Source organism: Athene cunicularia, assembly GCF_003259725.1.
Source record: "Athene cunicularia isolate RWA chromosome 21 unlocalized genomic scaffold, athCun1 chr21_part1, whole genome shotgun sequence".
Classification (NCBI taxonomy): Eukaryota; Metazoa; Chordata; class Aves; order Strigiformes; family Strigidae; genus Athene; species Athene cunicularia.
In genome coordinates, this window is record NW_020799127.1 from 1,729,855 (window position 1) to 1,756,420 (window position 26,566).

General features: G+C 49.3%; 1 protein-coding gene across 5 annotated transcripts in view; it reads left to right on the plus strand.

The window, feature by feature from the left end:
* The window catches only part of LOC113487775 (immunoglobulin superfamily member 21-like), a 44,174-nt gene that overhangs the window by 5,404 nt on the left and 12,204 nt on the right, over positions 1 to 26,566 (plus strand). For 4 of the 5 annotated variants that reach the window (XM_026862560.1, XM_026862559.1, XM_026862564.1 and 1 more), the window contains exons 2-6: positions 13,707 to 13,819; positions 21,265 to 21,386; positions 25,107 to 25,225; positions 25,451 to 25,566; positions 25,836 to 26,283. In XM_026862560.1, coding sequence (XP_026718361.1) covers positions 13,707 to 13,819; positions 21,265 to 21,386; positions 25,107 to 25,225; positions 25,451 to 25,566; positions 25,836 to 26,283 — 918 coding nt within the window. Of the gene's footprint in view, positions 1 to 4,254; positions 4,384 to 13,706; positions 13,820 to 21,264; positions 21,387 to 25,106; positions 25,226 to 25,450; positions 25,567 to 25,835; positions 26,284 to 26,566 lie in introns of those variants that run through there. The other variant, XM_026862562.1, reaches the window with a different exon arrangement.

Below are 26,566 nucleotides of genomic sequence, written 5' to 3' on the forward strand. Positions count from 1 at the left end.
GGGTGGATGTGGGCAAGCTGAGCTCCCCCTACCCCAGCGTGCCCTCTCATAAGCAAGTCTTCTTTATGACAAGTTGGCTGTTGTCTGTGTCTTTCCTTCTGCAACAAAAAATCCTTGGTTTGATTGGAAATGGCCTGAAAGGGGTTTTTAACAGCCAAGTGATTTAGATTTCCATCCCAGCTTTGCACCTCTGGAGAGCAGGGTTCAAAGCTTGGCTCTAAGTCATGCTTAGGAAGATTTCCAGCCTGAATTCAGCCAGTCCCTTGATGTACCATGATCTGAGATAATTTTTCTCCTCCATCAAGCATCTTTTTTGTATTTCTAAGCCCAGAAAAGCCCCCTTCCCTGCAGATTTAGTTTCTGCACAAGCTATTAGAAGAGGAGGACCACACGCACAGGCTTTGCCATCCCAACCCTGTACCCTGCTTGCAGCACTGAGAACATCCCAAGAGCCGGTGTTTGAATTTGGCTGTTTTTCCTGCTTTTCTCCTAAAGATATACCTGCCAAGTTGTATTGCAGAAGGATGTGGTGACTCAGAGCAGGGTGGGAGGATTTGAGCAACTTCGCCTTGCCCGGCACCCCGAAATATATACAGCAAGCTGCTGGGGAGCAAGGTTTTTTCCATGTAGGATGGATAACAGACTAGATCTGCTGATGGAGAAGCACCATATAACGGGTAGATATTGCCCAGAATGGATGCAAAAGATGTATAACCATCAGGAGCAAGACTGGATGATAATGCTGCTGGTTCAGCTTCCAGACAGACCATCATTCATGGAGAAAAACCTCCAGCTCTTCACCTCTGCTGGGGCCATCCTCCCATTGCAACTCGATAATGAGATATTTTCCGTAAGTGCTGCCCAGGTGGCACTTTTTACGCTATATATGGGGCTTGTTGCGTTATTACGGCTTTTTTTTTTTTTTGTCTTCTCTAAGGAAGATCTTTGCAAGCAGTTGATGTATGCAAACAGGCTGGAGATAGTTGGGTTTCCTCCTGACGGAGAGCGAATTTACGCCACTGTAATTATAGCAGCAGCGTGGGAGAGAAGCGGTGCTCAAGGAAGTGCAGGCGAGCCTAGTTTCCAAATTAAACCCTTCTGCTTCTAGAAATGTGTCTGTATTTTTTTTTTTTAGAGCAGGAAACCATATCTGGGTGACTTCATGGTGGGAAATGATTTGGAGGGGGCAGGATTTGGGCACTTGGATGGTAGGGATGCTCGTGCCTCTGGGTTTGTTTGCATGGACCAGCCTCCTCCACCTCCTGATCTGCTAAAAGCTCCCCACCGCGAGAAAACAACCCAACTCTTTAAAATTGAAAGGGCTTATTTAAACAATGTTATCTCTCTTGTGAAGGGAGAGAGCATATTGAATGGTTATATTTAGTGCCGGGTGTAGGACAAAGCAGATGCAGAGAGATTTTTAACGCGGGAATGTTAATCACTTACGCCACACCGCCTTGGAAATGTGTGTGTATATATATATATATATGGTTTTTTATATATATGCAACATGCACGTGCTCAGACACCCGTGTATTTGCTGAGGATGAGGATGCGAGCTGAACATTTCTCCTTGATTTGCTTTTTGACCTTTTTCCACCCTGGAAAGCCCATTCCAGCAGGGTGAGGTGATGCAGCTCTGGGAGCTGGAGACCCCCTGAAACATGCAGCAGGAGGGATGTGCTTTGGCTCTATGGGGGTGTGCAGAGCCTCCCTGTCTTTCTACATCCAAAACAGGATGGGGATGGGAAGGAGAGCACTTTACGGGTTTGCAAATGGGCTGTTTAACAACCCCAGCAGTGCTCTCCCCGCTGGCGAGCTGCGAGGAAAGCCTACCGCATTACCCAGCCTCTATTACCCACCCTCGTGGGAGCACTGAATTAAAGGAAATATTTTATGATCCTACGCTTCGTTATGTTTTATTAAAAGCAGAGCATCGGCCTCCCCTGCCACATTCATCAGATCAGAGGCTCTGCTGGGTCTTTTTTTTCTCCTCCCTCCCAAGCACTTGCTGCTGTGGCTGTTGTTCCCAAAGCATCCGACTGCTTGGGTTGGCTTTAGGGCCAGTCTAGGGTCTCCTGGCAGAAGATGAAAATACACAATGAGGTGAAAAATGTGGCTGTTTGGTTTATTTAAGGATGCTCCATATCCAAATGGGCTTAAGGATATGGAGTCATGCTGCTGAAATAGCTGGTGGTTGCAGGAATAAGGATGGACATGGGAAAGTGGGGTCACAGGGAGATGTTGCCCCATGGAGGTGTTTGAGTCATGGATGGGCATGAGCACATCTCTGTCAAAAGATGCTTGGAAAACCCTCCCCCCATTTTTTTGGTTTCACACCATTTCAGGCCAATCAAGCCCAGGGTAGGAGGACCCCCCTGTTTTGGGGGAAAAGATCCCCCAAAAATGCCAACATCCCTTCTGCAGAGGTAAAGTAGTGAGCAAGGCTGGGAGTTTGCTATATCAGTCTTTGAGATCAGCAGCAAAAAGTCAGACAAATATTGATAGCTGGGCATATCTGGAAGCAGTTGGGAGACAGAAAGGTATTAATTAGCAGTTATTACTCAACGGTGTGGAGATGGATAGGGATTAAGGTAACAGCCATGTGCATCCTCTCTGTGAGAGCGGCGAAGTAACGGTAAATCAGTGTTATGAATCGGTGCTGTAAGAGGGAGATATTTTTTAATCTTATTAGCGGCGCGGCATTACCGAGAGAGCAAAGGGATTATTAATCATGGAGCGTAAATCGGGGAGAAGAGGGTAGCTTCAGATTAGCAATCCTGCTTTGTACAGTGAGAAGGGTAGTGGAGATGGAGGAGAAAAGGCAGCGGATGGAGGCTGAGTCAGGGGGAGGTACCAAGGGAGAGGGCAAAAAACCTGTGCCAGGGCATGAGGGTGAAGTTGGGATACGGCTGCCCCTCACCTCGGCCAAATTGGTACCTGAGAGACCTGTCTCTGGGCAGCACCAAAGCCCAGATCTGAAAATCCCTGTAGGTTATGTCTGTTATAATGTAGCATACGCAGGTACTTGTCCCATCAACTCGTCTGTCTGTCCCTCCCTCCCTCTCTCCATTCATCCTTTAATCCCTCCATCCCTTCCATCATCCCTCCATCCATCCCTTCATCCCTCAGTGGGGAAAAGGTGCAGTGTGGCTTTGACTGCTTTTTAGCACCCAACTCAGCTAGTGACACTGCTGATCTGGCTCCCCCAGGCTCCCCCAAGGTTGTTTTTTGGGTAAAAAGCTGCACATCAGACTCTAAATTAAAAAAAAAAAAAAAGTGGATTTTGTAGCACTTGGGACTTCTGCCTGTCAACAGGCTTTATTTCTTCCCTTCTTCTGCCTGAGGTTGTGCCTGTGGAGAAGTTGTTCAGAAGGAAAATAGGGAAAATAATTAATAATAATAATCCCTTTCCAGTTACCCAGTGCAGGAATCGATGGTGCGGGCAGAGATCGCTCACAGCAGACAGCTGGGGAGGGAGGGGGAGAATTGATGGCTGCCTTGTTTGTCACCAATCAAAAATATGGGATAACTGGATTTCCTGCAAATAGAGAAATAAATAAGCAAATTCGTCATCTGGATCACAGTCACCTACTTCTCCTGGGCCACGCTGGCCACCTTGGCACGGCAAAACCCCACCAACACCTCGCCAGGTCTCTTAACTTGGTGGGAAACCCAACAGCAGCATCTGAACCTAAATCCTCATACTTATTCTTTGGTGAAATTAATTTTTTTCCCCTCTTCTGCCCACCCCAAGCCTGTGTATCTTCTGCTAAAGCTGGAAGAAGAGAAGGTTTGAGGAGAATGGTGAGATTACAGATGGAAAAATTCAAAACTGTGCTTATTTTTTGAGGAGTAGCACCTCTAATAACCCCTCATTCTTACTGCAGGATGGGATTTTTGCTGGATCTCAGATGGCTTTGTAAAGGATCTTGCTTTCCCCCTTGCAAGTGGGGAAACTGAGACACAGAGCTGAACTCGCTCCAAAAGGCATCCTTCGAGCTGCTTCCAGCTCCGCTAATTAGTCCTGGCTGGGATTATGCTCCAGCCTAGATTAACACCACGAGCCATGGTTTCAAATAATTAGCTGCCAGTGACGTAATCTTCACCCCAGCGGAGGGCGAAGCAGCGGCAAACCCATCAGCTGCTGCCAGCAGGTCCCTCCCCAGTTCACCCAAGAAGTGGATTGGGTTGTGCCAGGGGCTCGGCACCTTTTTTCCCAGGTTTCAACATCTGTATCTAATCCATCATCTTCAGTTTGGAACTCTGACAAACCAGGCTGGGTACAAATAATTTGCTTTTTTACTCCTGAATTGCATCTTTGGGATGGTTTTTGCTCGGCGGCGCTTTCAATGCTGACTGAAGACAAGACCCTTGATCCCAGGTATGGTTTTTCATAATCTCCCATGCTTGGGGGCAGCATCCAGATGTTGTGTCTTCCTGATGCCAACATGCGGAGAGATGCCAGAAGGGATCCAGCTGATGGGGAATCTCTTCTGTGTCGGGATAGAAAGCTGAGCCTGCTGGGAGTTTGCTGGTGGGGGAAAACACCCATCTCCAGTCCTTTGCAGAGCGGAGTTACAATACACTGTCTCCTTCTGTTACACTTAATTCCAGATTAAACCCCGCATCTGCACTGGGGGGGGTTTTGCTGGAGATTAGCAGATCCCGCCGCCCTCACTGTGGTGCCGCTTGACTAAAAATAATGAAAAAGCAGAGGGGGCATGAATTTTTAGCACACACAAGCACTGGGGAAGCTGCTAAGGTTGCAGCAGGGTACCTGGGCATCCCAACCCCGAACATTAACCCACATCGTGCCCAGGTGTCGGGGAGGCACCGTGCTCTATTGCAAGGTTTTGGGGGGGACAGTGCACCATCCCAGAGGTGTTGCGTTGAAATTGGTGGCCAGTGAATGTTCCTGCTCTGCAAAAGTGGGATTGTAGGAGAATTTCTTGTCCCGTGAGCTCAGGATTTGCTGGGGAAAGACAAGACCCTGCTGTAAGTCTTGGTAGAAATACATACAATTACTACGCTTGGAGGAGTGGTCTAGAGTGCATTATGGGAGAGAGCTGGTAAAGCGATAACAGCATAAAATAAGAAAGATTTGGGGGTTTTTAGCAGGTCTCAGTGTTAATTAGGATCTGAAATGATGTACTGCTAGAAAAAGGAGAAAACAAATCTCTCCTGGGAGTTATTAGAAGTGGCACGCAGGAGGGAATTATTGCCCTATAGTTGAGGCTGGAGGGTGGCAGCAGTTTTGAGTGGAAAGCTTTAAGGAACATCCAGCTGCTGTGGAGGAAATCTGCAGGAGAGCGAGAAATCCTGCAGGAACTGGGTTTGCTTAATTGGGGAAGGGAAAATTTGGGGCAAGAGGGGAGGGATGAGTGCTTAGAGCTGGTGCAACGCAACATGCACAGGGATGGGTGGCATCTCCCACTCGTTGCACCTCGTCTTGCCAAAAATCTGATGGCTTTGGCTCGTGGGATGGGAATGATATTGGGGTGCAATTGGTTTCAAGGAGTCTGCCTTAAGTAGCTGGCGTGGGGTTTTTCAAACAGTATGAATGGCAGGCTGCGCTGCAGGCAATCAGCCCCTATTTGCATATATGCATACATGCAAATTAAGAGCACGATCTCAATTTAAAAAATGGGGCATCAGAGGCCCTGGTTGACCTGAGGATGTTTTGGGGCTTCATTTTGGCATCAGTTGCTGCTTGCACAGCTGGGCAGAGGCCAAGAGGTGCCGGCAAAGCCACTGCTCCAAATCAGCGATGCTACTTGGGTTCCGGGGGAATTTGGCTCTGATTGACTCGGTCTCTCTCCTCTCCCAGGACAAGACATCATTTAAAACTCTGAAATCCCAAAAAGGTACCCAGGATGGCCAAATCCTTAAATAACCCTAAATAGGAATAAAGGAACAAGACCGATGATCAATATAATGATGACAAACATCCTCCCCTTCCAAAAAAACCAAACCCAACGACCCATCACAGGTCACGACCACCCATTTTAGCAGCTATAAACTGCAGCTGGGCGCTTCAGCGCTGTGCTAAAACATTATATTTTAATGGCAATATCAGTAGTGTGAAGATAAGGTAGTAAAATATACTTACTCCTTCCCCCCTCCAGCATCGTTAGGACATGGAGGTGTGCGTCGGAAGCTGTTGGCTTTACGGTGATGCACTGAGCACGCCAGCAGCGTGGGGGGGAGAAATTATAAATAAAACTTTACTGCGCTAGAGTAAATGCTTCTAAACATACTTCACGTCTGCGTGGCGGCGAGAGATAAATATTCAATCTATAATTTATGTACATGGCTTCCCAGCCTGTGCAGGGCGGGTCTGGTAGCAGCTAATAAAATACAATATATCAAGAAGACTTATCAATGCAGCAAGCACAACCCTGCTGATAATCTGTGTGGGATGGTGAGACCCATCTTCTTCATGTTGACTGCTCTTTTTTGGGGTTGATTTATGGGGGTTTGGGGTTGGGTGGGTGTTTCCCAAGTGGCTGTTAGTTTTGGTTGGGTCTCTGATCTTTCTCCACATGTGTGCGTGTAGAGAAATGCTCATCTAGGGGTAATGTCAGTCTTCAGCCTTGGGGGTGTTGAAATATTACCCAAATGGAAGATATTTCCCATTCATTCCAGTAAGGTACCCCAAAAATCCCTCTGCTCACAGTTGCCCAGTACCTGTTGCTTCCCTTCAAACCTCCTTTTTCTTGCGTTCACCCCCAAACTGGCACTTGTTCACCATCTCTCATTTTGTAGTTGATGGGTTTGGCTTTGCAGTGGCTCACATCTCTTGGGGTGAGCAGGATTCATCCCTTGGCTTCATGACTTCAGAATTTACACTGCCAGTGTTGTGTCTCTGAGTTTCTGTCTGGGAAATCACCTGATTTTTAGGTTGAGGGATCCACTGAGCATCCAAATGATGCATCCAAGGTCATCCTGAGTGTTTGTAGCAGGGCATGAGCTTGCTCCAGCTGAATGCTCCGGCTGTTTTGCCTCAAAACTTCCATCTTTTTACTGGAATGACTGAATTCATGAGGATTCTGGGCAAATGCCTTGACGGAGATGTAGTACAAGCACTAACTTGGCGTCATGAGTAAAAGAAGCTGAGCTAGAAATGGGCTTTCTCATCTTGTGCTCCAGTGAGCTGGAACAGCCTTGCCGATGAGCCTTCTCTTAGAAAAGGCACGATGAAGACGTTAAAGCGAGTTTTGTTTCAGTCCGTGCCCAAGCCGCGTAGCTGATATGGATGGGTCTATCTGCCATGGATTTGTTTGTCAGGAGACATGCACCAAAGGTGGCGATGAGCTTGTAAAAAGCTGGTGTTTACTTCTATTTATTAGCTTGCGCTTGGTGATGGATAGAGCTGGTGCTTGAGTAGTGATAGAAGGAAATGGGAGAGGGAAAGGTGGAAATGCTGTAAGGATGAGATGGAAAAGAGGCAGGAGATGGGCACTGGAGAGGGAGCAGGAGACACTGCAGCACCTCAAGGCTCCCATGACCCACATCACCCATTGCATTTGAATGCCCTAAGTGGCCCAAACTCTCCCTTTCTGTGTCCAAGGCCATTTACCGTGCCGAGGTTGTGCTGATGTGCATGAAATCCCCACTGAGCCAAAGCATTTGGAACATGTTTTTAGCCCAGCATGATCCATTTTGAGCCTCGCTCTTTGTTTCTCTGCAGCCTACGGTGTTGCTGCACCATACCAGGGCTTAGCTATAGGTACTAGTGTGTAAGATCCAATCTGTGCCCTTAAGAATGTAACAATGTTCATAATGAGGACAAAACTGGTCTAAAAATTGATTTTTCTTAAGATTTATTGACATAACTCTTTGGGAAGCCCTTACATGATTGCGCAGTGTTGAAGATGCTCTTTGTGATGCTAGGACAGCCACACACAAGTGTTGCTGGGTACCACGGCATGACACAAAATCAGACGTTATTTCTTTTTCATTTTGTCTAGGATAATTTTTTTTTTTTTTCCAGGAGGAAGCCAGGATTTAAGGAAAAGAGAAAAGCTGTGGACGGGGTTCAAAAGTCCCATCTAAACTGGATTTTGGTACCAGCATTGAAATAGTTGGGAGCTGGTATTGGGTTTTGCATTATACATACGCATTATAAAAAGCTTTGGATTGGGACTTGATAAAATTTGACCAGTAAAGCTTCATCATTTTGTGGTTTTGACACATTTTTATCATGAAGTCCTAACTGAAGCAGACCCCTTAGGGTTCCCAGCAGCCCCAATGAAGTGGTTTCTCAGTTAATCTTGATTTAGAAAGGGTTGAAAGGCCAAACTGGCCGTGCTCAATCAATGTATTGATTAAAATTATCGATTTACTTTACAAAGAGCTAACAAGATGCATCCATAGGATCTGTCAGCTTCAGTGCGCCTACTGAATCCCATTTAGTTAGAGAAAAATGGACCAAACCATATTCCATATGTCCTCCCTATATTCTATATGTCTTCTTGCTGGTTCTGCAATATATAAGGATTTAGGGGCTGGTTTGGTCCAGCAACCCCCATAAAGAATAATTGGAAGTACAGCTGCAAGGTGTTTCCTCCCACTTATGCAAATGGATGAGGTAAGAGGCATCTAATTAAATGTTTGTACTTTAATACACCGCGGTGTGAAGGAAGATGAATTTTAATTACCGGCTTTTAATTGTTTGGTCGGCCTGTTAATATCCTATTTACACAGTATTAATACAATTTGCTCTCTGCCAGCAGGGCTCTTCCTCGCGGCAGGTGATGCTGGGTTTCGCAGGTTTGTTTCACGGAACAGCCCCTGTATTGCCAAAGCCAGCACATTTTTTGAGTGGGTTTGGGGATGCTCAGCCCTGCTGGTGCTCAGCTTTCGGTTTTCTTGAAGACAAAACTGAAAATTCAAAGAAAACTCAAGCAGTTCATGCCTTTAGAAATACAAACAAGCTGCCCCCAACCCATTTTTTCCTTTGCAAAAGGACCGTCCCCTTTGGAAGAGTGATGCTGGCTCCATCTGTCATATCCCATTCTACTCGCTGTTGTTAAACCTGTGTTAAAACACTCCCCCATTAAAAAAAAAATAGAAAAAAACCCCAATGCAACAGCTTTCTAGGAGGGAAATCTCAAGATTCAGCAAAATTTGGACACTCTTCATTGGGACAGATGTGACTCCTTCACTGGTTCTTGCCCCTTGGACCCCTCCCGTGTCAGCAAGGGGAGGCTGAAACAAATTAGAATTGTAAATTGTCCTGGAACACCATAAATAAGGCATCACCAGAACTGGGGTGGAAGGGAGAAGGTATTTGCTGTGCTCACGGGAATGGGAGTAACTGCTGGCATTTAATCATTAATGAACAAGATGTTGCAAAGTGCTTCCAGTCAAAGTGTGTTTGCTTAATGCTCCTCAGCCCCGGCGTGTGGTGGGTGACATCACTCATGGCCATCAACCCTTGCACCTCCCACGGTGCCGGCCATTATCTTCCCCTGGTTGAGAATGGCGAGCAGGATCACTCCCTATTTTTTTGGGGGGGGTTGTTTTCAATCCTTTAGCACCCCAGCTGGCTCTTTTGCAAGGACCTCAAGCCACAAATGCCTTAAATCATGGAAAATGATGAAAATCGGACCTGTGCTGGTTAGGGGCGTTGTGGTACCCTCCTCCCCCACTCCTTGTATGTGCACCCCAAAACTCCGTCCTGGCCCTGGCGTGGAAAAGTGGATGCTGGAAGGTGGTGGAGGTGTTGGTGTGAATTATGTATAAGTCCCTCTAATCACAGGCTGATTAAAATGATGATGTGTTAATATTATCTCTCCCCGTCACCTCCACTGAGGGGGATGTATCAGCACCTGAAGGATGGGGGGGACACAGTGGGGGTAGATGGGGCAGCTTCATCCCCATGTGTCCTCTTCTCCGGCTCCATCCTGAGGCATCGCTCCACTCTGATCCCTGGCAGCGCCACAGGTTCTCCAAATGCCCATCCCCAAACGCAAGGGTGGGGACAGGCTGAACCCCGGGGACATGTCCCGAAGGGGTAAAGTCCATCATAGGTTTGACGTTACCTTTCTGGGAAGTGCTGGGAGGTGAGAAATCAGGGAAGGGTAGTGATGGTCAATATTAATAAATTAATCTTTAATTTAGATGTAGATTTTTAAAATGTCATGCATGTGGGGAAGGCATGCAGGGGTTGCTTTGTGCTGCTGGGGCACACTGAAAGGTTCCATCACCCCGAGGTTTTCAGGGGCACCCAGGGGTGCTGCGTTGGGTTGCCCTTGGGTGGCTGCCAACCACCCAGCCAGCCGCTCTCTTCCTCCCCCTCCTCAGGAAGACGGGGGGTTCTCAGCCTATTTGGGGGGGGTTCAGCCACACGTGCTGCATCCCGAGAGATTTCCATGGGGTGACTGGCTGCTTTTGTGTGCGAACAACCTCAGTGGGATGCAGAAATGGGGCTTTCTGCCAGCGTCTTGGTGGAAGCATCCAGCCACGTCCTCCACTTGCAGGGCCGGGGTGAAACCTGCCTCCACCCTCGCAGCTATTTTGTAATTGAAAGCGCTGAGCATGTTACAATGTGCTCCTTTTATTAACGTGTCACTCCTGATTTAAAAGGACATTTCATTTATCTCTCCCTTCCCCCTCCCTTTGGTTTTTTTTTTTTTTCTTCCCTTAAACTGGATGTTGCAAGAATTCCCACCACTTGCTAGCAAAAATACTCTTTTCTCCCCAGGGATGCGATCTAATCAGAGGGCTGAATTTCCATAGGTGAGAATCTAATCAGAGGGTGGCCTGGCACAGCTTTTGCTATGAAATATGTCTTATTTAAAAAGAGCAAATGGGAAGGAAAGGAGCCTTGGGGTTCAGAGCTGCCTTTGGGATGCTGTTAATGCAGAGGATGATGGAGATGTTGAGCTGGGCTCCTCCTTTGGAGGTGCAGATCTGATGTTCAGCCCTGTTTAAACAGTCCTTAAAATTCAGCAATACCTGTCACCACTGGTTTCTTCTCCCCAGTAAATCCAAAAAAAAGATGTCCAAACCAGAGACTTTGAGGACTAGTCACACTTTGTTGTCCTCCACTGTTGTAAAGCAAAGGGAAGGGGGGGACGATGGATGAGAGTCATATGTCAAACACAGCAAAACAGCAGGTTTTGGATGGCTCCATCTGGATTTTTTTTTTGGTGCCTGCCTTTTTTTCCCCTCTCCCCTACACACATCCTTAGCATTTTGGGAGCTGGCTCCTCCAGGGACTCTGCATCTGTTTCTCTCTGCTCACCCTCTCATTCATGCTCTTTCCCTCCTTCTTTTCCCTATCTTCTGGGGTGATTTTACTTTGAATTTTAGCAGCTGTTGCTCTTTGAGTGAGTAGGTTTTTGCCTTCCCTCCCCATCCAGGCATTGCTGGGGCTCCAGCATCAGCCCTCTGTGGGGTCCTTCCCCATCCCCCCAGAACTAGTCTCAGCACCACCACACCAAAACGCCTGGCTGGACTGGGATGGGGATGCTCCAGCTCAGGGTTTGAAACACAGTGTTATGGGAATAGGGGTGAAAAACCACCCAGAGATGCTGTAGTTATGAGCCAGGAACTCCTGTATCTCAATAATTCATGGGCGCGAGGGAAAATGCAATCTTAACTCTCTCTTTGTCACCCATCGGTTCTGCCGTCGGCTTTATTTAATCGCCCCGTTGATCCGTGCCGGGGGCTGGAGGGAGATGTAATCTTACCCGGAGGCTCCCAGCACTGGTTGATGAAGAGGCAGAGCTTTTCCGCATGTGTGAAGGCTCCATCCCCAGCACGAATCCGTCCCCATTTTCTTCTGGGCAGATGCCACTGTGCTGCAAAACATTTGCTCATCCCCCTCCCTTTGCTTTCATGCCTGTTGCTCATCTCGCTTTTGGAAATGTCAAAAGCAAAGCATGGGGAATTGGGGCACCCGCTGCAAAACCTCACCTGACCTTCCTCGCATCCCTCCTCCTCCTCCTCCTCCTCCTCCCTCTCTCATCGCTGCCTCTCTATATCAGCAAAGCCCCAAATTCGAGAGGACCGCGTGCTGCGTTGGCAGCCGCAAGGAATTAATCCCCGCTTTAGCGTGCTAAAATAAACCCTGTCTGGGCAAGGAGAGAGGCTGGGAAGAAGCCGTCCCTGAATGAGTGTGGCTGCTGGCGAGGATTTGGGTCGCCGTCAGCAAGGAGAGAGGCATCGAGCTGGGGTTGCAGAGGTGCAATATTAAAATCTATCTTGCTGTGCACCATTTCAAGGCTGGAAACAAGCCTTAATTTAGCCCCCAGCCCTGCTCAGTGCTGCTGCCTCCCATTGCACCTGCTGTGCAACGCTGCACAGCACTCTCCAGTACTTACCACCGCCCCAAAAAATCCACTTTTGCCCAAATTTTCTTGCATCCAGCTGACTGCAGCAGCAAACCTGCTTTTGCACCCCTGCAAAAAAGCAGCACAAAGAGGGTTTCTTGAATTGGAGAGCCCCATGCTCAATATGCTGGGCCACGCTGCCTTGCTATTGCAGCAGCACGTGTGCGTGCAGCGTGCTCTCCCGCAGGTCGTGGCTGAGATCTATTGCAAAAACACCAGCAACTTGTTTTACAAGTGATGCAAGCCTCAAACGGCTGGCAATGGGACATAGAAAATCACCTTCCCCTCTTTTGGGGGATCTGCTGCAAAGGAGTCTGTTGCTGCAGCCCCATTTCCAAACCCATTCCCATTTTCCAGGTGCTCTGGATTTTTTCTATGTTGCTTTTCTACCTGATGCAAGCGGTAATTAAAAAAGAACGGATTTTTGCAGTATGTTAAGGGCTGTTTTGAGGTGCCCTGGTTGCAGGCAGGGTCAAACGGGTGCTGTCAGGGCAAGGATGCTAAAGAAAGGCTCGTATCTGATGGGCTGTCAATCTGACATCTTCCAGTAGCCGGAGGAAATAGAGGAAAATAAAATAGAAATGCAATTGCCTGCCCTCCTGACCCTGGCTGCTCCATGCTCCTGCAATAGTTTTGCAACAAATCGAGGGGAAACAGGGAAAAAAATGGTCAGATGGAGCTGCCCATGCTCTGATTTCCCCCCTGCTTTAAATCCTGCCTCCAGCTGTGGGGGAGATGGGGCAGAAGCAGGCTGTCAGCCAAGGCTGGGCTCTAAAGCCACAGGTTGGGTGTTGCAAATCCTCTGAATAATCCGTTGGACCCATTCCCATAAGAAAAGATGAATTTAGAGGATTGTAAAGTAAGCACAGGGCAGAGGAACTTGGTCTGCAGTGGGGAGAGAACCACTGTGGGGCAGAGGATGGTGGAGACAAAGTCAAAGCCAATATCTTCGCAGAAGGGATGGACTTGAGTTTGCAGGTAGGAAAGGTGGCCAGTGGGATTGGGGCTTTGTGCATGGACCAAGGCAAGCCTCAAAACCTAAGCACCCAGGGTTTATTTGGGCAAACACGAGCAGTTTTGCAAAGCTGGGGAGAGAAGCAGCATTTTGGTGCCATAAACTGGTTAATAAGGTCAGGAAGGATTTTCCCCAGTTTATACTTTTTGGGTGCACTGGGAGCAGCCAAAATTCATCACTACAAGGGCTCAAGGTGCCACGCTGATGGACTTGCCCATGCATTACCCCTATGTGGGATGCAGCCAGCGTTTAATACCGTAACACCATTTGAGAACAGTATTTTAATCCCCTGCCCCGTTCTTCCTCAGCACCTCACATCTCTTTTTCTCGTTTTTTTAACTTTTTCAGCCTACCTGACGGTCAGCATTGAGCCGCTGCCGCCCGTGGTGGTGGGAGATGCTGTCACCCTGAAATGCAACTTCAAGACGGATGGGAAGATGCGGGAGATCGTCTGGTACCGGGTAAGTGGCGCCAGTGCCTCTTCCCTGCCCTTGGGGACGGGGACATGAAGCCACCCGGCTGCTTTACTCCTGTACAACAGAAGGTCAAGGCTGGATGGCGGAGAGAAAGGCAGACGGCGCTCTCGCTGATGGGAATATCGATTCAGTGAAGCAGGCAGGCAGGCTGGCCTTTGAAAACCTGGGCGGAAGAGATGTAAAATGGCTATGCAATCATCCTGAGGGCTCCATGAGGCTTTCTTCAGGCATTTTGTTACGTTTTCTGGGTGGATTTGGGGTTGGCAGGCTCAGTTCAATGCTGGGAGCTTTGCACTGAGGGTTGGTGCCGGTCGGGGTTTGGGAGCCAGGGACTCAGGTCAGCACTGCTGTGCAAAGAGGATTTGAGTGTTGGGTGTGAAATGATGCAAAAAAGAGGGTGGTTTTCATGCTACATGGGAAATTATGCAAAATTGAGGGTGTTCAGAGCTTGGGAAGAGCTGCTGGACTCTTCACACTGGACTCTTCAAGGCTCCCCCAGAAACCTTTCCCCTTCCCATCACTATCTCCAAAATACTCATGGATGTGCGATGCTGCTCGGGAGCAAAGCAAGACTTAGAGCATCTGGTATTATTTCAGGAGGGGGGATTTGGAGGCTGTAGCTTTTCCCCCTACCAGCATCACTCCCATCTGCACCGAGCCTGGATCCAGCCTCAAAAATAACCATCCAGAACAGTGATTTTGTCTTTGTCTGGGGAATTTCAGGATAAGCTGCCAAACACAAGTAAAACCCCCACAGTGGTTTGATCAGAGAAAACTCAGAAGTTTTCCAGGATGGGAATAACTCAGCTCTTTGCTTGCACATTTGCCTGTGGAGGAGGCAAAGAAAGAGCTAATTGGGCTGGTGGCATCTGATGAAGCAGCCACCCTTCACCAGAGGATATTTTTTCTTGGTTTTACCATCTTGCTTTTGCTCCCCGAACAAGGAGCATCTCTGCCTTCAAGTTCTTCTTTGTACCCAGGCAGGTTTATAAATAGGAAAAGGTGCTCTCTGGACTGATACATATTCAGTTGCCAGAGCATTGTGCATGCACATTGAGTCCTGGCTGTTATTTGCTAGAAATATGTGTGTTTAGGTATGTAGGGAATGCAAGCAGAGAAATACCAAAATATAAACCAAAACCTGTCCCGAACCCTAAATTGTAGCTTGCAGTTGGCTTCGTCTCCCCCTTATTTTGTGGAAGAGGCTTTTTGCACAGTGCTCCTTCCGCTGACGCTGCCATCCCACCAGGTTTTTCCTTCCCTTTTCCACTCAGTAATATTGGATTAACCCACTTTCTCGCAAGCTGGGGCTGGATTTGCATAATCCCCCCCTGCGCAGAAGGATGCTGGAGCCCTCGGTGAGAGGATGGCGCGCCAGGGCGGCCGAGTGAATTACGGTCTGAGAAACCACAGAGAGAGTGGGAGGGGAAAAAATAACCCAGCTTTTATCACCACAAATCCCCTTTCTTCCAGGTTTTTTACCCCCCTCCCCCTTCCCTTTTTCTCCTTTCCCAGGGAGTTTCCCACATTCAGAAAGTTGGGTTTTCATAGAGCATCTTGGGATTTCCCAAATTGCCTCCTGATTTTAGAGTTTTCCCCTTTTTTCTCCCCATCTTGTCTCATTCACAGACTTTTGCATCTGCCCAAACCCCCAGTCACAGCTCCTCCATGCAGGAGATGACGAATGATCTTGGATGATGCTGGGCCTGCAGAACTGTATTTATAACAATTTTAAATCATCCTAACAGCATCTTTGTGCATGGCACCAGAGCAGTGAAGTGGGGTGGTGTGGGGAATCACTGGGGCTCCCGTTTCCCTTGGTTTATTTTACAGGGAGCAGAGCAAGCTCATTGAGTTTTAGAATGCAGAACTGCTCCAGGGATACGTGTCAGGTTGCAGAGGAGGAAGGCAAAAGAGGGAGAACACAGCAGCAAACTCAATGGCAGCAGTTTGGTGTAGGGCATGGGGTGGGTGTATAACTCGTGGAGTGGGTGCATAACCCATGGGGTGCGTGTGTAACTCATTAGGTGCATGCATGACCCATGGGGTGCATGCATAACCTGTTGGGGTGTGTGCATAACTCATCAGGAACATGCATAACCCATCAGGGTGCGGGAATAACCTGTGGGGTGGGTGCAAAACCCATTGGGAGCGTGGGTAACCCATGGAGTGTGTACACAACCTGTCAGGGTGCATGTATAACCCATTGGGTGTGTGCGTAGTGCATCAGGGTGCACACATAACCTGTCGGGAGCGGGTATAACCCATCAGGGTGCACACATAACCTGTCGTGAGCGGGTATAACCCATCAGGGTGCACACATAACCTGTCATGACCAGGTATAACCCATCAGGGTGCACACATAACCTGTCATGACCAGGTATAACTCATCTGGGTGCACACATAACCTGTCATGAGCGGGTATAACCCATCAGGGTGCACACATAACCTGCCAGGTGTATGCGTAACCCATCGGGGTATGGGATGCATGTGTAACCCCTTGGTGTGCATGCATAACTTGCCAAGAGAGTGCGTAACCCATCGGGGTGGGTGCATAACACATGGCGTGGGTGCATAACCCAACGTGGTGGGTGCGTAACCCATGGGGTGTGTGTGTAACCCATCAGAGTGGGTGCATAACCCATGAGGTGGGTGCGTAATTCATCAGGGTGGGTGCATAACCTGTGGGGTGCGTGCGTAACCCATTGGGGTGGGGGTATAACCCATGAAGTGGGTGCGCACCGAGGCTGAAGTCTGTGAGGCGTAAAGGAGTTTCGTACCACGGGTCAGGCGGGTAAAACCCCACTGAAGCACTTTGCTGCAAACCAGCACCCCCAGGCCCCCTTTCCAGCAACTCCTGGGAGCTCCCAGGAGGCTGAGGAGCTCCCGTGGCTGAGGGATGGTGAGCAGGGGTGACAACAAGGGACAACATTTTTCTCAGGTCTGAAAACCCCTCGGCATGAGCTGCCGCTCTGGGTCGCTCGAAATGCAGGAGACTCGAGGAGACCTGGGATGAGCAAAGGGGATTTTTCACGGCATAAACAGGAACACGCACCATCTGTAGAGGTGTTAATTAATATCCAACCGCCCCCCTGCGCAGTAAATTCATCTCCAGAAGGTGTGATTTGCCCAAGAACATGTGCAAACATGGGTCCGAACCCCTTGCACATTAGGCGAGCGCCCAAAAACCCTTGCAGAAGACGAGGGCGGTGGCATCCTTGCAAACGAGCTTGTAATGAGTCCAGGAAGACACGAAGCTGTCAAGCTGCTCGCTGGCTCCCATCGAAGGCGTCTCGGGGGTCGTGCTCAAGACCTGATTAGTATGGTCACTGCCACACCGCAGCAAGGGCTGGGGAGGGAGAAAATTACTTTTTGCAGCAGTGCAGAGCTAAAAAAAAAAATAATAAAAAACCAGAAGCAGAAGAGGGAGGGAAAATCCTCTGAGTCTGTTCTGGCTCTGTACAGACATCTGGCAGTGGCGGGGGATGCAGGCAGCCGGCAGAAGCCAGCCTGTACACACAGCCGGGGGCTCGGATGAGATGATGGTAATTGCAAAAAAGTGTTTTGCAGATTTTTGGTGGCAGCCGAGGGCCGGGCGTGATTCCCTGGGGAGAGCAGCACTCCCACGCTCACAGTCCCTCTGCCCGGCAGGGACCAGGGGCTTGGCCTGGGGATGTACAGCAGAGAGAGCTGGGGATAGAGGGGAGCCCTCGGGTCTGGGGGGAGTCACTCTGCCTTGATTAATTAGTTTGGTGCTCAGTCTAATTAGCAAGAAGGAGGATAACTCAGCCGTGGCTGGTGTCGCTGTCTGCAGCACCTCTGCACGGGCATTGCTCTCCGTAGCACCCATGCACGGGTGCTTCTCCCCATAGCACCCATTAACATGGCCTCTGCAGGCAGGGGGACATACACCCTGTCCCCGTGGATCTCCTTCATCCCTTCTGCAAGCTGTTCCCCCCACCCTTCATGCAACAACTTGGTTTTAAGTTCCCTGGTTCGGTGCACAGGGATTACAAAGCATTTTGTTCCATTGAGGGGCTCATCGGGCTGGTCCGCGCCCAGCAAAGTCCAGCGGGGCTTTAAAACCTGTGGCCACAGCAAGTGGGGGCTGATGCATTACAGATGTTGGCGGCGCAGCTTAAAGCCGCCTGATCGATGGTGACAAAGCACAGTCCCTGCGGAGGCTTCCTCTGCCACTGCCCATTAGGAGAAATGAGATGTTACAGCCCCGTCCGGCGGCTCCCACAGTGGCTCCGAGCGGGAAATGTTGCTGGTGACAGTGATAAAGTCACTGCTCGTAGCAGCCTCGGCTCCAGGGGAGAGGGAAGTCAGGGTGGAGGATCCAAGCAAAGGGCACCCGACGTGCTGAGGCTCTTGCAAATCCTTCCTACACCATATGACGCTGCTGGGAAAGCCCAGAGCCTCAGCAGCCCAGAGCCTCGGCAAATTTGGGGATGCTGGTTTGAGGATGGCCGGGAAGTGCTGGGCTGGAGGCACCTGGATGCTGTTTTTTACCTCTCACTCCTGGAGAGCATCTCCCAGATATTTGTAGTTCCCTCCAAATTTTCAAGCCAACCCAGTTCACAGCAGGTTGTGCCTCTGATTTATAAACCTGTTTTCCTTTAGGGAAAAATCTCAAGTTTTACAGCTGCAGAGAAATTCTCTAAAATCGGAGCAAAGCTGCTGATGGAGAGATCTTGGGCCGGTAACTGCGAGAGGTCTGACTCGTGCCATTCATCTACACGCCGGCTGGGTTGTCTCCATGCCTCGGAGATGATAATTTAAATGTCAGTACAGGGAACTCTTTTAATTCCTCATGCTCGGGGGGGGGGAGAGAAGGTCAGAAGCATCAGCACAGTTTATTGAGCTCTCTATTACCACTGGGTGAGGGCATCGCTCCGGCTCTAGGGAGACAGTGGGGAGCCCGGGCTGCACCTCTCAAAATTATGTGACGCGCTTGCAATAATGATTTGATCGTGCGTGTGGTTTAGTGATGTCAGAAAGGGGAATACCAGCATGGGTGCTCCCTTTTGGGGGATGGAGATGGGTTGCGGTGCTCATTCTGGGATCAAACCATCTGAGTTTGGGCAACTAAGTCAACTACTCTCTATTTTTGGAAGACAGATTTGCCACTGGTGGCATTTGAGTAAGGCAGGACCGAGAGCTCCGGCAGGCTCAGGGTGGGAGGAGGGATTTCAGCCAGCTGAGCTAAAGGTAGATGCTTGAGCAAGCTGGGGGGGACGCAGAAAAAAAAAGCTAAAAATGGGGTTTTCCAGCATGATCTATTTCTCCCAACAGCTGCAATGTGGGCTTGGGCACAGCCTGGGGATGCTGCAAACCCGGGTGCTACCACCTGAAACAGGCTGAGCATTGCAGTCACCCCTTGCAGCCCCTTCAGGGTGTTTTCCCTCGTGCCATAGCAAGGGCTGGTTGCATTTGCTTGGAGAAAGGGTGTAAATTCAGCCCCAGGACGCGGGTGGTTGGAGGAGTCTGGACCACAGCCCCAGTGATGTCCAAGGTGCTACAGAGACCTCCCGTCCCTTTACAACCCACTTTGTCCTCCAAAATCCCTCCCCCCCCATCCCCTTGGTCCTCCATCCATCACTCCCCGATACTTATCTAACTCACCGAGCATCCTGGTGAGAGGCTCCAGCAATATTAATGGTACCAGCATATTTTGGGGACAGCAAACTGCCAGGTCACCAGCGAGGTGAGAGTGATGGAGGGAGAGACAGGAGGGGGCTGCCTCTGTGACAGTGGGAAGGAGCAGGAGGTTAATGTCTCCCTGCACAGTGGCAATCGCCGGGTTTTTGTCAGGAATAAGATTTTTACTGGGGTTTATAAATAATGCAGTAGGCAGCCTTGGGCTGACTGAGCTTGGCTCCAGTCTCTTAAAAGTGCCTTTTCCTCTCCCTGTGCCCCTTTTCCTCCTGCTCCTCAGTGTGGGCACATAATTTGGGGTCATCAACATCAGATGCTACCGAATTATTATCCGTTTTTTCCCCAGCAAGAAGCATTGGTCTTGGCTGCTCCCGCATCCCTGTGGGTTTACCAGCAACTTTATATGTAGCTCCTCTCCAAAAAAATTGAACCCAGGGCACAGATAAAAGGCTGAAAGTAGGTCTAATCCCTGGAGAGAGACTATATTCTATGTGCCTTTTCATAGGAGCCTATTAACTGCCTGTAATCCCCTGAGGATGTGTCTGGGCTGCGGCATCTTCCCTTGCTGCGCATCCTCAGGGTGATGCGAAGGGTCCTGGGGGCTTAGCGGTAGTGTGAGGGATGCTTTGAGCTGTGATTTTCCTGTTTCCATCATCAGATCTAATCTGGTGCTTTCCTGCTTTGCCCACATCTGTCCAGATGTGCTGGGGAACTCCTGTGGCTGCAAACTCCTGGTCCACAGGCATCACCTCCACCGCTCCCCGTCCCCTTGCCCTGAGCATCCCTCCTTGCAGCAACCGCTCTGCTGCATCCCCAAAATAATTGGGAAAGCCTGATATATGAAGAGCTTCTTGATCCAGGAGCAGCTCCAAGGTTTCTCCCCAAACCCACCCCAGGGCATAAATAAAAGTCAGGAAAAATCGGACGCGTCCTTGAAAACTTCCCCTCATTCCCAAGGCCGGAGATTTACAACTCCGATAATTCTTCTTGCAGTTCTTTATTCCGCGTCCGTGCCAGCGTGTATTTTCTTTGCAATAAAACCCTCAGCCCTGGTGAATAAATTTGAAGAGTTGGTTTTAGTGACGGCTATTTTTTTTCCCTATTCCTTTTTACCATTAAAAAAAAAAAAGGGGAAAAGAGAAAATTTGGAGTGAAAGCTGGATGGAAAGAGTGGGGTGTCCTTCTGAAAGATGCTGATTTTGGGGGGTAAATACCCAAATCCCTTTCTCCCGTACCTGGCCTTTAAAAAAAAAAAAAAAAGACTATAAAGACTATTCTAGCTCTCTGATGGATTGATCTGAGCTGTTCTAGTCCCAAAATGCCCATCTCCCATCTGCATTGCTTTCCTCTGCCTTTTCCTCCTTAATTTTGTACTAAACCTTGCTTCTTGCAAGAGAGGGAGATAAATCTGAAGGCACTGGGAAGAAACGAGTCCTCCCCGGTCCTAAAAAGAGACTTTTTCCACTTAAAAATTACAACCCCAGAGAGCCACTGGAGATAGGAGTTGGCGACGCAATAACTGGACAGAAACGCTTGGGTTTTGCTTTTAATCTCAGCAGGCTCATAATAAACAAATAAATAAATAATGTTTATTAAATCTTGATTAAAATAGTGCAAATAGAATTTTAAGGATACGTATATTAAAAAGATTGAAAGTAAAAATCTAAAAAATAAAATTATTTTAAAAATTTAAAAACAGGTGCAAATCTGCTTGTGTATTTGCAAACATGCCCACGGGATCTCATATATATTTTATTTTTTTTCTGCAGGTCACCGACGGTGGCACCATCAAGCAGAAGATCTTCACCTTCGATGCCATGTTCTCCACCAATTTCTCGCACATGGAGAATTATCGGAAGAGGGAGGATCTGGTCTACCAGTCCACTGTGCGGTAAGTCACCCTGATACTGTCTTCTTTGGCATGCTGACTGCTTTTTAATGCCTATTTTTAGGAATTTTTTTTCCCATTTTGGGGCAGCTGAGGGTATTCTGATGATACTTAAGGTCCTCTTTGGCTGTCAGTGGAGATTCACTGAACTGCAAAGAAATTATCGTCCCTTAATGTGCCCTCACCAAATATCCGAGGTCTGGCCCCATGATCCTACTTCTCCCTAGGGAAAAGGTGACATCAGTGCAGATTTCCAGCAGTGAAAATGGGCAGAGGAAAACAAGGCTTGGGAGGGGAATAAAAAAAAAAATAAATATATATATATATAAACAAAAAGCGGTGTGGAAGCTTGTCTTTGCTTTTCTTCCAAGTGTGAAATCACTTGCAGGAGTGTCAGCTTTATTACTAATTACACACTTGCTTTATTGCTGGTGTTATAAAAACAAAACTGGAGCCTGAAAAAAATGTCAGGAGGAGACTTAATTCAAGGCAAAGAGGCTGGGGTGAAGTATTTATTTTTCACATTTTTTTTGGTCTTTGTTTCCTTTTTAAATTAGAATTTGCTAATCGGATTTCAAAGCTCGTTTTTCCCAGCGTGGGGTAATAAAAATTCTGTGTATAGTGGGGAAAATACAGTTGTTTCCTTGATGTGATGTGATGCTTTGCACCTGCAAATGTCCGTGTATGGGTTGGAAAGGGCTCAGCATCCTGTCAGATGAACATGTGTGCAAGTCTGAAATTCTTTCTAATTCTTTCAAATTTAAATTCTTGGGGTTTGGTGGGGTTTTGGGGGGGGGGGGGTTTGGTGTTTTTTTTCTGCTACACTCAGAGCTATTTCTTATTATAAGCAAGAGCAGTTGTGTTAGGTGGCTGCAGGGGAATAAGTGTGAATATGGAGTGGAGAAGCAGCAGGAAATCAGGGCTGGAGAGGAGATGATCAGAGATTGCTCAGGAGATTCTCAGAGGATGCTCAAGAGTTGCTCAGGAGGATGCGTGGAGCTTGCTTAGGGGAGGCTTGGGAGTTGCTTGGGATGCGCAGGGGTTGCTCAGGGGTTGCTCAGGAGGGTGTGCAGGGCATGCTCAGGAGATGCTCAGGATATGTTCAGGAGATGCTCAGAGGATTCTCAGGAGGATCAGCAGATGCTCGGGGTTGCTCAGAGGATGCTCAGGAAGGTCAGGAGATGTTCAGAGGATGCGGAGGAGGGTCCGGGGATGCCCAGGGGGATGGTTAGAGGATGCTCAGGCAGTGATCAGAGGTTGCTCAGGGAGATGTTCAGGAGATGCTCAGGGACTGCTTCACTCCTTGAGTTTTGTTTCCCCACGTAGCACAGGCTCTGCTCAGCTGCTTGCTCGGATGTTGTACAAATTTCTGACACGACTAATTATTGTTTAGAGGACATTTTGGCAGCTTCACGAAGAGATTACACATTCCCTAACTCAACAACCTTGCTTTCCTGCCATAAACCCAGCAGTTTTGCTCAGCGCTGAATTTAGCCATGGCTCTCCTTTAGCAGGGAGCACCGGAAAAGTTGGGGAATTAAACCAGGATAAAACATCCCCCTGTGCACGGAACAAGAGATCATGAGCATCCCTTGAGCAAGGGACAAGGACATGCCATGTTCACCCGGTTATGGCACATTGCACTGTCCCGGCGAGGCAAAGCAGCTGCTTTTTTTGGCTCAAAACCCTCCATTTTTCTCCTTTTCACCGCATATTGTAGAACTAATAGAATTTGCAAGCAGAAAATTTCACCGCCCTAGGACCAAGTGCTTAAAAGCATCGGTAATTGTCGGCACGGCACCGGCAAATCGTCTGTGGAGCTGGGGATGTTCGTGGTAAAAGTCTTTTCACGCAGTTGCCTCTTTTCAGAGGAAAACAGCAACTTGCCTGGGGGAGAGAGGAGATATTTTTCGGAGGGTATGAAAAGCACTGTTGGCTTGATGTTTGGGGTTTTTTTTGGGGGGGTGGGGTCGGGGGGTGGTCCTGCCTTATTTCAGACTCCGGGGAAAGGGAGCAATATTGGGAAGAGTTTGATGATGGGTCAGTTGCTTCCTGGCTGTTTCCACTCAGTTTTTCTCTCCCTTTTCTCCCTTTCATTTTACCCTTCTGTATTTTCTTCTTTTTCTTTTTCTTTTTTTTTTTTATTTTTTAATCTTTGTAATGGCACGGTCACGTCAGTGCCGTCCCACGGAGCGTTATCCCGGGCGGCGCAGCTCTTATCTGCACGGCGCAGAGGGCTGCCGGGGCTGCCTCTTTTCATACCGGCTTTGAACGCCGCCTGCTCAGATGTGAAGAGCAAAGCCGGGAGATATCCAACCCTGGATTCTTTTTTTCCCCTCCTCTGATTAAAAACCCACCCTCGTCGAGTAAGGCACTGCTTTATGAATATCTGTATAATTTTTGCCTTATTTCCAGCATGCTTAGAGGACGCAAAGGACATGATGGACAGTGTTTTAGTTTGCAGGGCTGGGGGTCCCCTCTCTCTCGTTCCTACCTATCATAGAAACATCACACCGACTGAATTAGGACTATTTTACACCCAAATCCACATGCAAACCCAAAGGCCTTGTCCTTCGTGGCGAGGGGCAGCCGCCAGAATGGAGAGGGTCCCCAGCCTGGCAGGGACCAAAACTGCTCCTGCGTGTTGCTAACGAAGGGTGTGGATAATTTCCCGCTCCATGCATGGGTAATTAGAGGCTGGAACAGATGGCAGAGGCTTAGTTGAAAGCGTTGCGGCCATTAAAAAGCGCTGCCAAGTGACTGCTTCTTCGATGGGGGCTTGTTTGTGCTGGTGGGGGGCTCTCACAACGAGGAGGAGGTGTGGGAAGGGGCTTTTGGAAAGGATCTGGCAAACCAGTGTCGGATTTTTCCCCTGGCTGGGGAAGCCCTGCGAGGTGTGTGCCTGTGTTTTGCTGGAGAAGTAAGGGGGGGGTTAAGCTGGGGGTGTCTTGCCAGGTGCTCCATGTGAGAATTGCCCTCATCCTTATTGCCATGGTGGGATGCTGGCAGCTGGTGAGGCGGGATGCTGGTGGCTGGCAAGGTGAGGTGCTCCCGGCTGTCAAGGTGGGGTGCTGCTACCCAGCAAGGCGGGATGCTGCCAACTGGCAAGGAGGGATGATGCTGCCGACCAGCGAGGCAGGATGCTGCCAGTCAGCAAAGTGGCTCCTTTGCAGCCGGTGTGAAATTTTCCACCTCCAGTAGCACCGATCCTTTTGCACATCTCTCCCTCTCTTGATTTTTTTTTTATGTCTGTATGAAAAAAACTAGGTAATATATCTCTTGAAGTGTACTCTGGATTTGCTTGGAGTTTGGGCTTTCTATGCTTTTTATCCACCACACTTCGCTACAGCCATTCCCTCGCCCAAGGAGTCTGTAACGTCCGGTGCCTGTAACATCAGCATTTCACAGGCATTTAATGTCTGTACTTTGAGGGTTTTTTTGTCTCACCAGTGCCTTTACCTCCCATACACTTCTCCTTTCAATAATGCAATTACTTACCCTCCTGAGGAGCTGTCAGTGCCCGTAAACTCCAGCTGCTAAACCGCATTACACAGCTCTCTCCTGCAACCTTTGCAGTTATTAATAGTTTATTGATCCCTGTCGCTGGTGAAAAGCAACCCCATCCGACGCCTTGATATCCGGATGCTGACCGCTGCATCCCCCAGGAAAATGGGATCGGGATGGAGCAGGGAGCAAGCGGTGAGCCCTATCTCTCCTCCCCAGCCTCCCCGAGGTTCGCATTTCGGACAACGGTCCCTATGAGTGTCACGTGGGGATTTACGACCGAGCCACGCGGGAGAAAGTGGTCCTGGCCTCGGGGAATATATTCCTCAATGTGATGGGTGAGTGCAGCCCCCGGCTGGGTGGGACCAGAGGGGAAACAACTGCAAGGTCTCAGGGTGGAGGGCAGCAGGGATAGGGATGGAGGTGATTGGGATGGAGATGATGGACATCAGGATGGAGGTGATGGGCATGGGAATGAGGATGGGCATGGAGATAAGGATTGGGACAGGGATGGGTGAGGATCGAGGACACCGTGCTAGCACCCTGGCTCTGCTCCCTGGCAGCTCCTCCGACGTCCATCTCAGTGCTCGCCGCCGACACGCCGGCGCCCTTCAGCCGCTACCAGGCGCAGAACTTCACCCTGGTGTGTGTGGTCTCTGGTGGCAAGCCCGCGCCGCTGGTGAGCCCCTGGGGGGTTTTATCTTTCATATATATATCTCCAGCAAACATAAAAATATCAACATATAAAATACATAATATATATGTGCTGCTTTGGGGAGAAAAATAAGGCAAATAGCTGCCTGTGACCCAAATCGTGCCCTGCAACATCTTTCCGCGGAGCCCTGGGGAAGAAGCTCCATCCAAAGGTCCCCAAGGGGTGAGATGCTGGGGATGTCCAGGGTGGTGGCTGTCCCCACCGAGCTCACCCTCCCTTTTGTCCCCACACAGGTGTACTTCAAGCGGGACGGGGAGCCCATCGAGGCCACCCCACTGCCGGAGCCGCCGGCCGGCGCCGGGAGCTGGGCACCCCGTAACCTCCTTCACCGTGACCTGGATGACACCAAGGTGCCAAAATCGCTGGCGGCCGAAGCGGAGGTAGGAGGCGGGCGACTCACGGCCACTGTGGACCCTCCGCGAGGACTGGCAGCCGAGCGGGACCCTGTCACCGAAACCATCCCCGAAACAGTGGTGAGCCGGGAATTCCCGCGATGGGTGCACGTGGCGGAGCCCATCTACTATTTCCGCCACACGCACGCGCCCGTCAGCGATGGGACGGTGGAGGCGCGGGCCACCCTCACCTGGACCCTGAACCCCCAAATCGACAATGAGGCGCTCTTCAGCTGTGAGGTGAAGCACCCAGCGCTGTCCATGCCCATGCAGTCCGAGGTGACGCTTGGTAAGCATGGCCACCACATTTGGGGGGCGGTTGTGGCTTTTTTGCACATTTTGCTTTTTTTTTTTTTTTTAATTTTTAAATTTTTTTTGGCTTTTTTTTGGGGGGGGGGCTTTTTTTCTCCACTTTTTGCACTTTTCCTTTGGGGGGTTTTCAGGCACCTGTGAGCCAAAGCAGGGTTCTAGGTAGAGCTGCACAATGGTTGGAAGCGATGTTGGGGCTCCCCAAAAGTAAGGGTGAGGGCAGTGGGTTTTTGGGGGTTGTCCATGAGGCAAGAGAAGAGGTT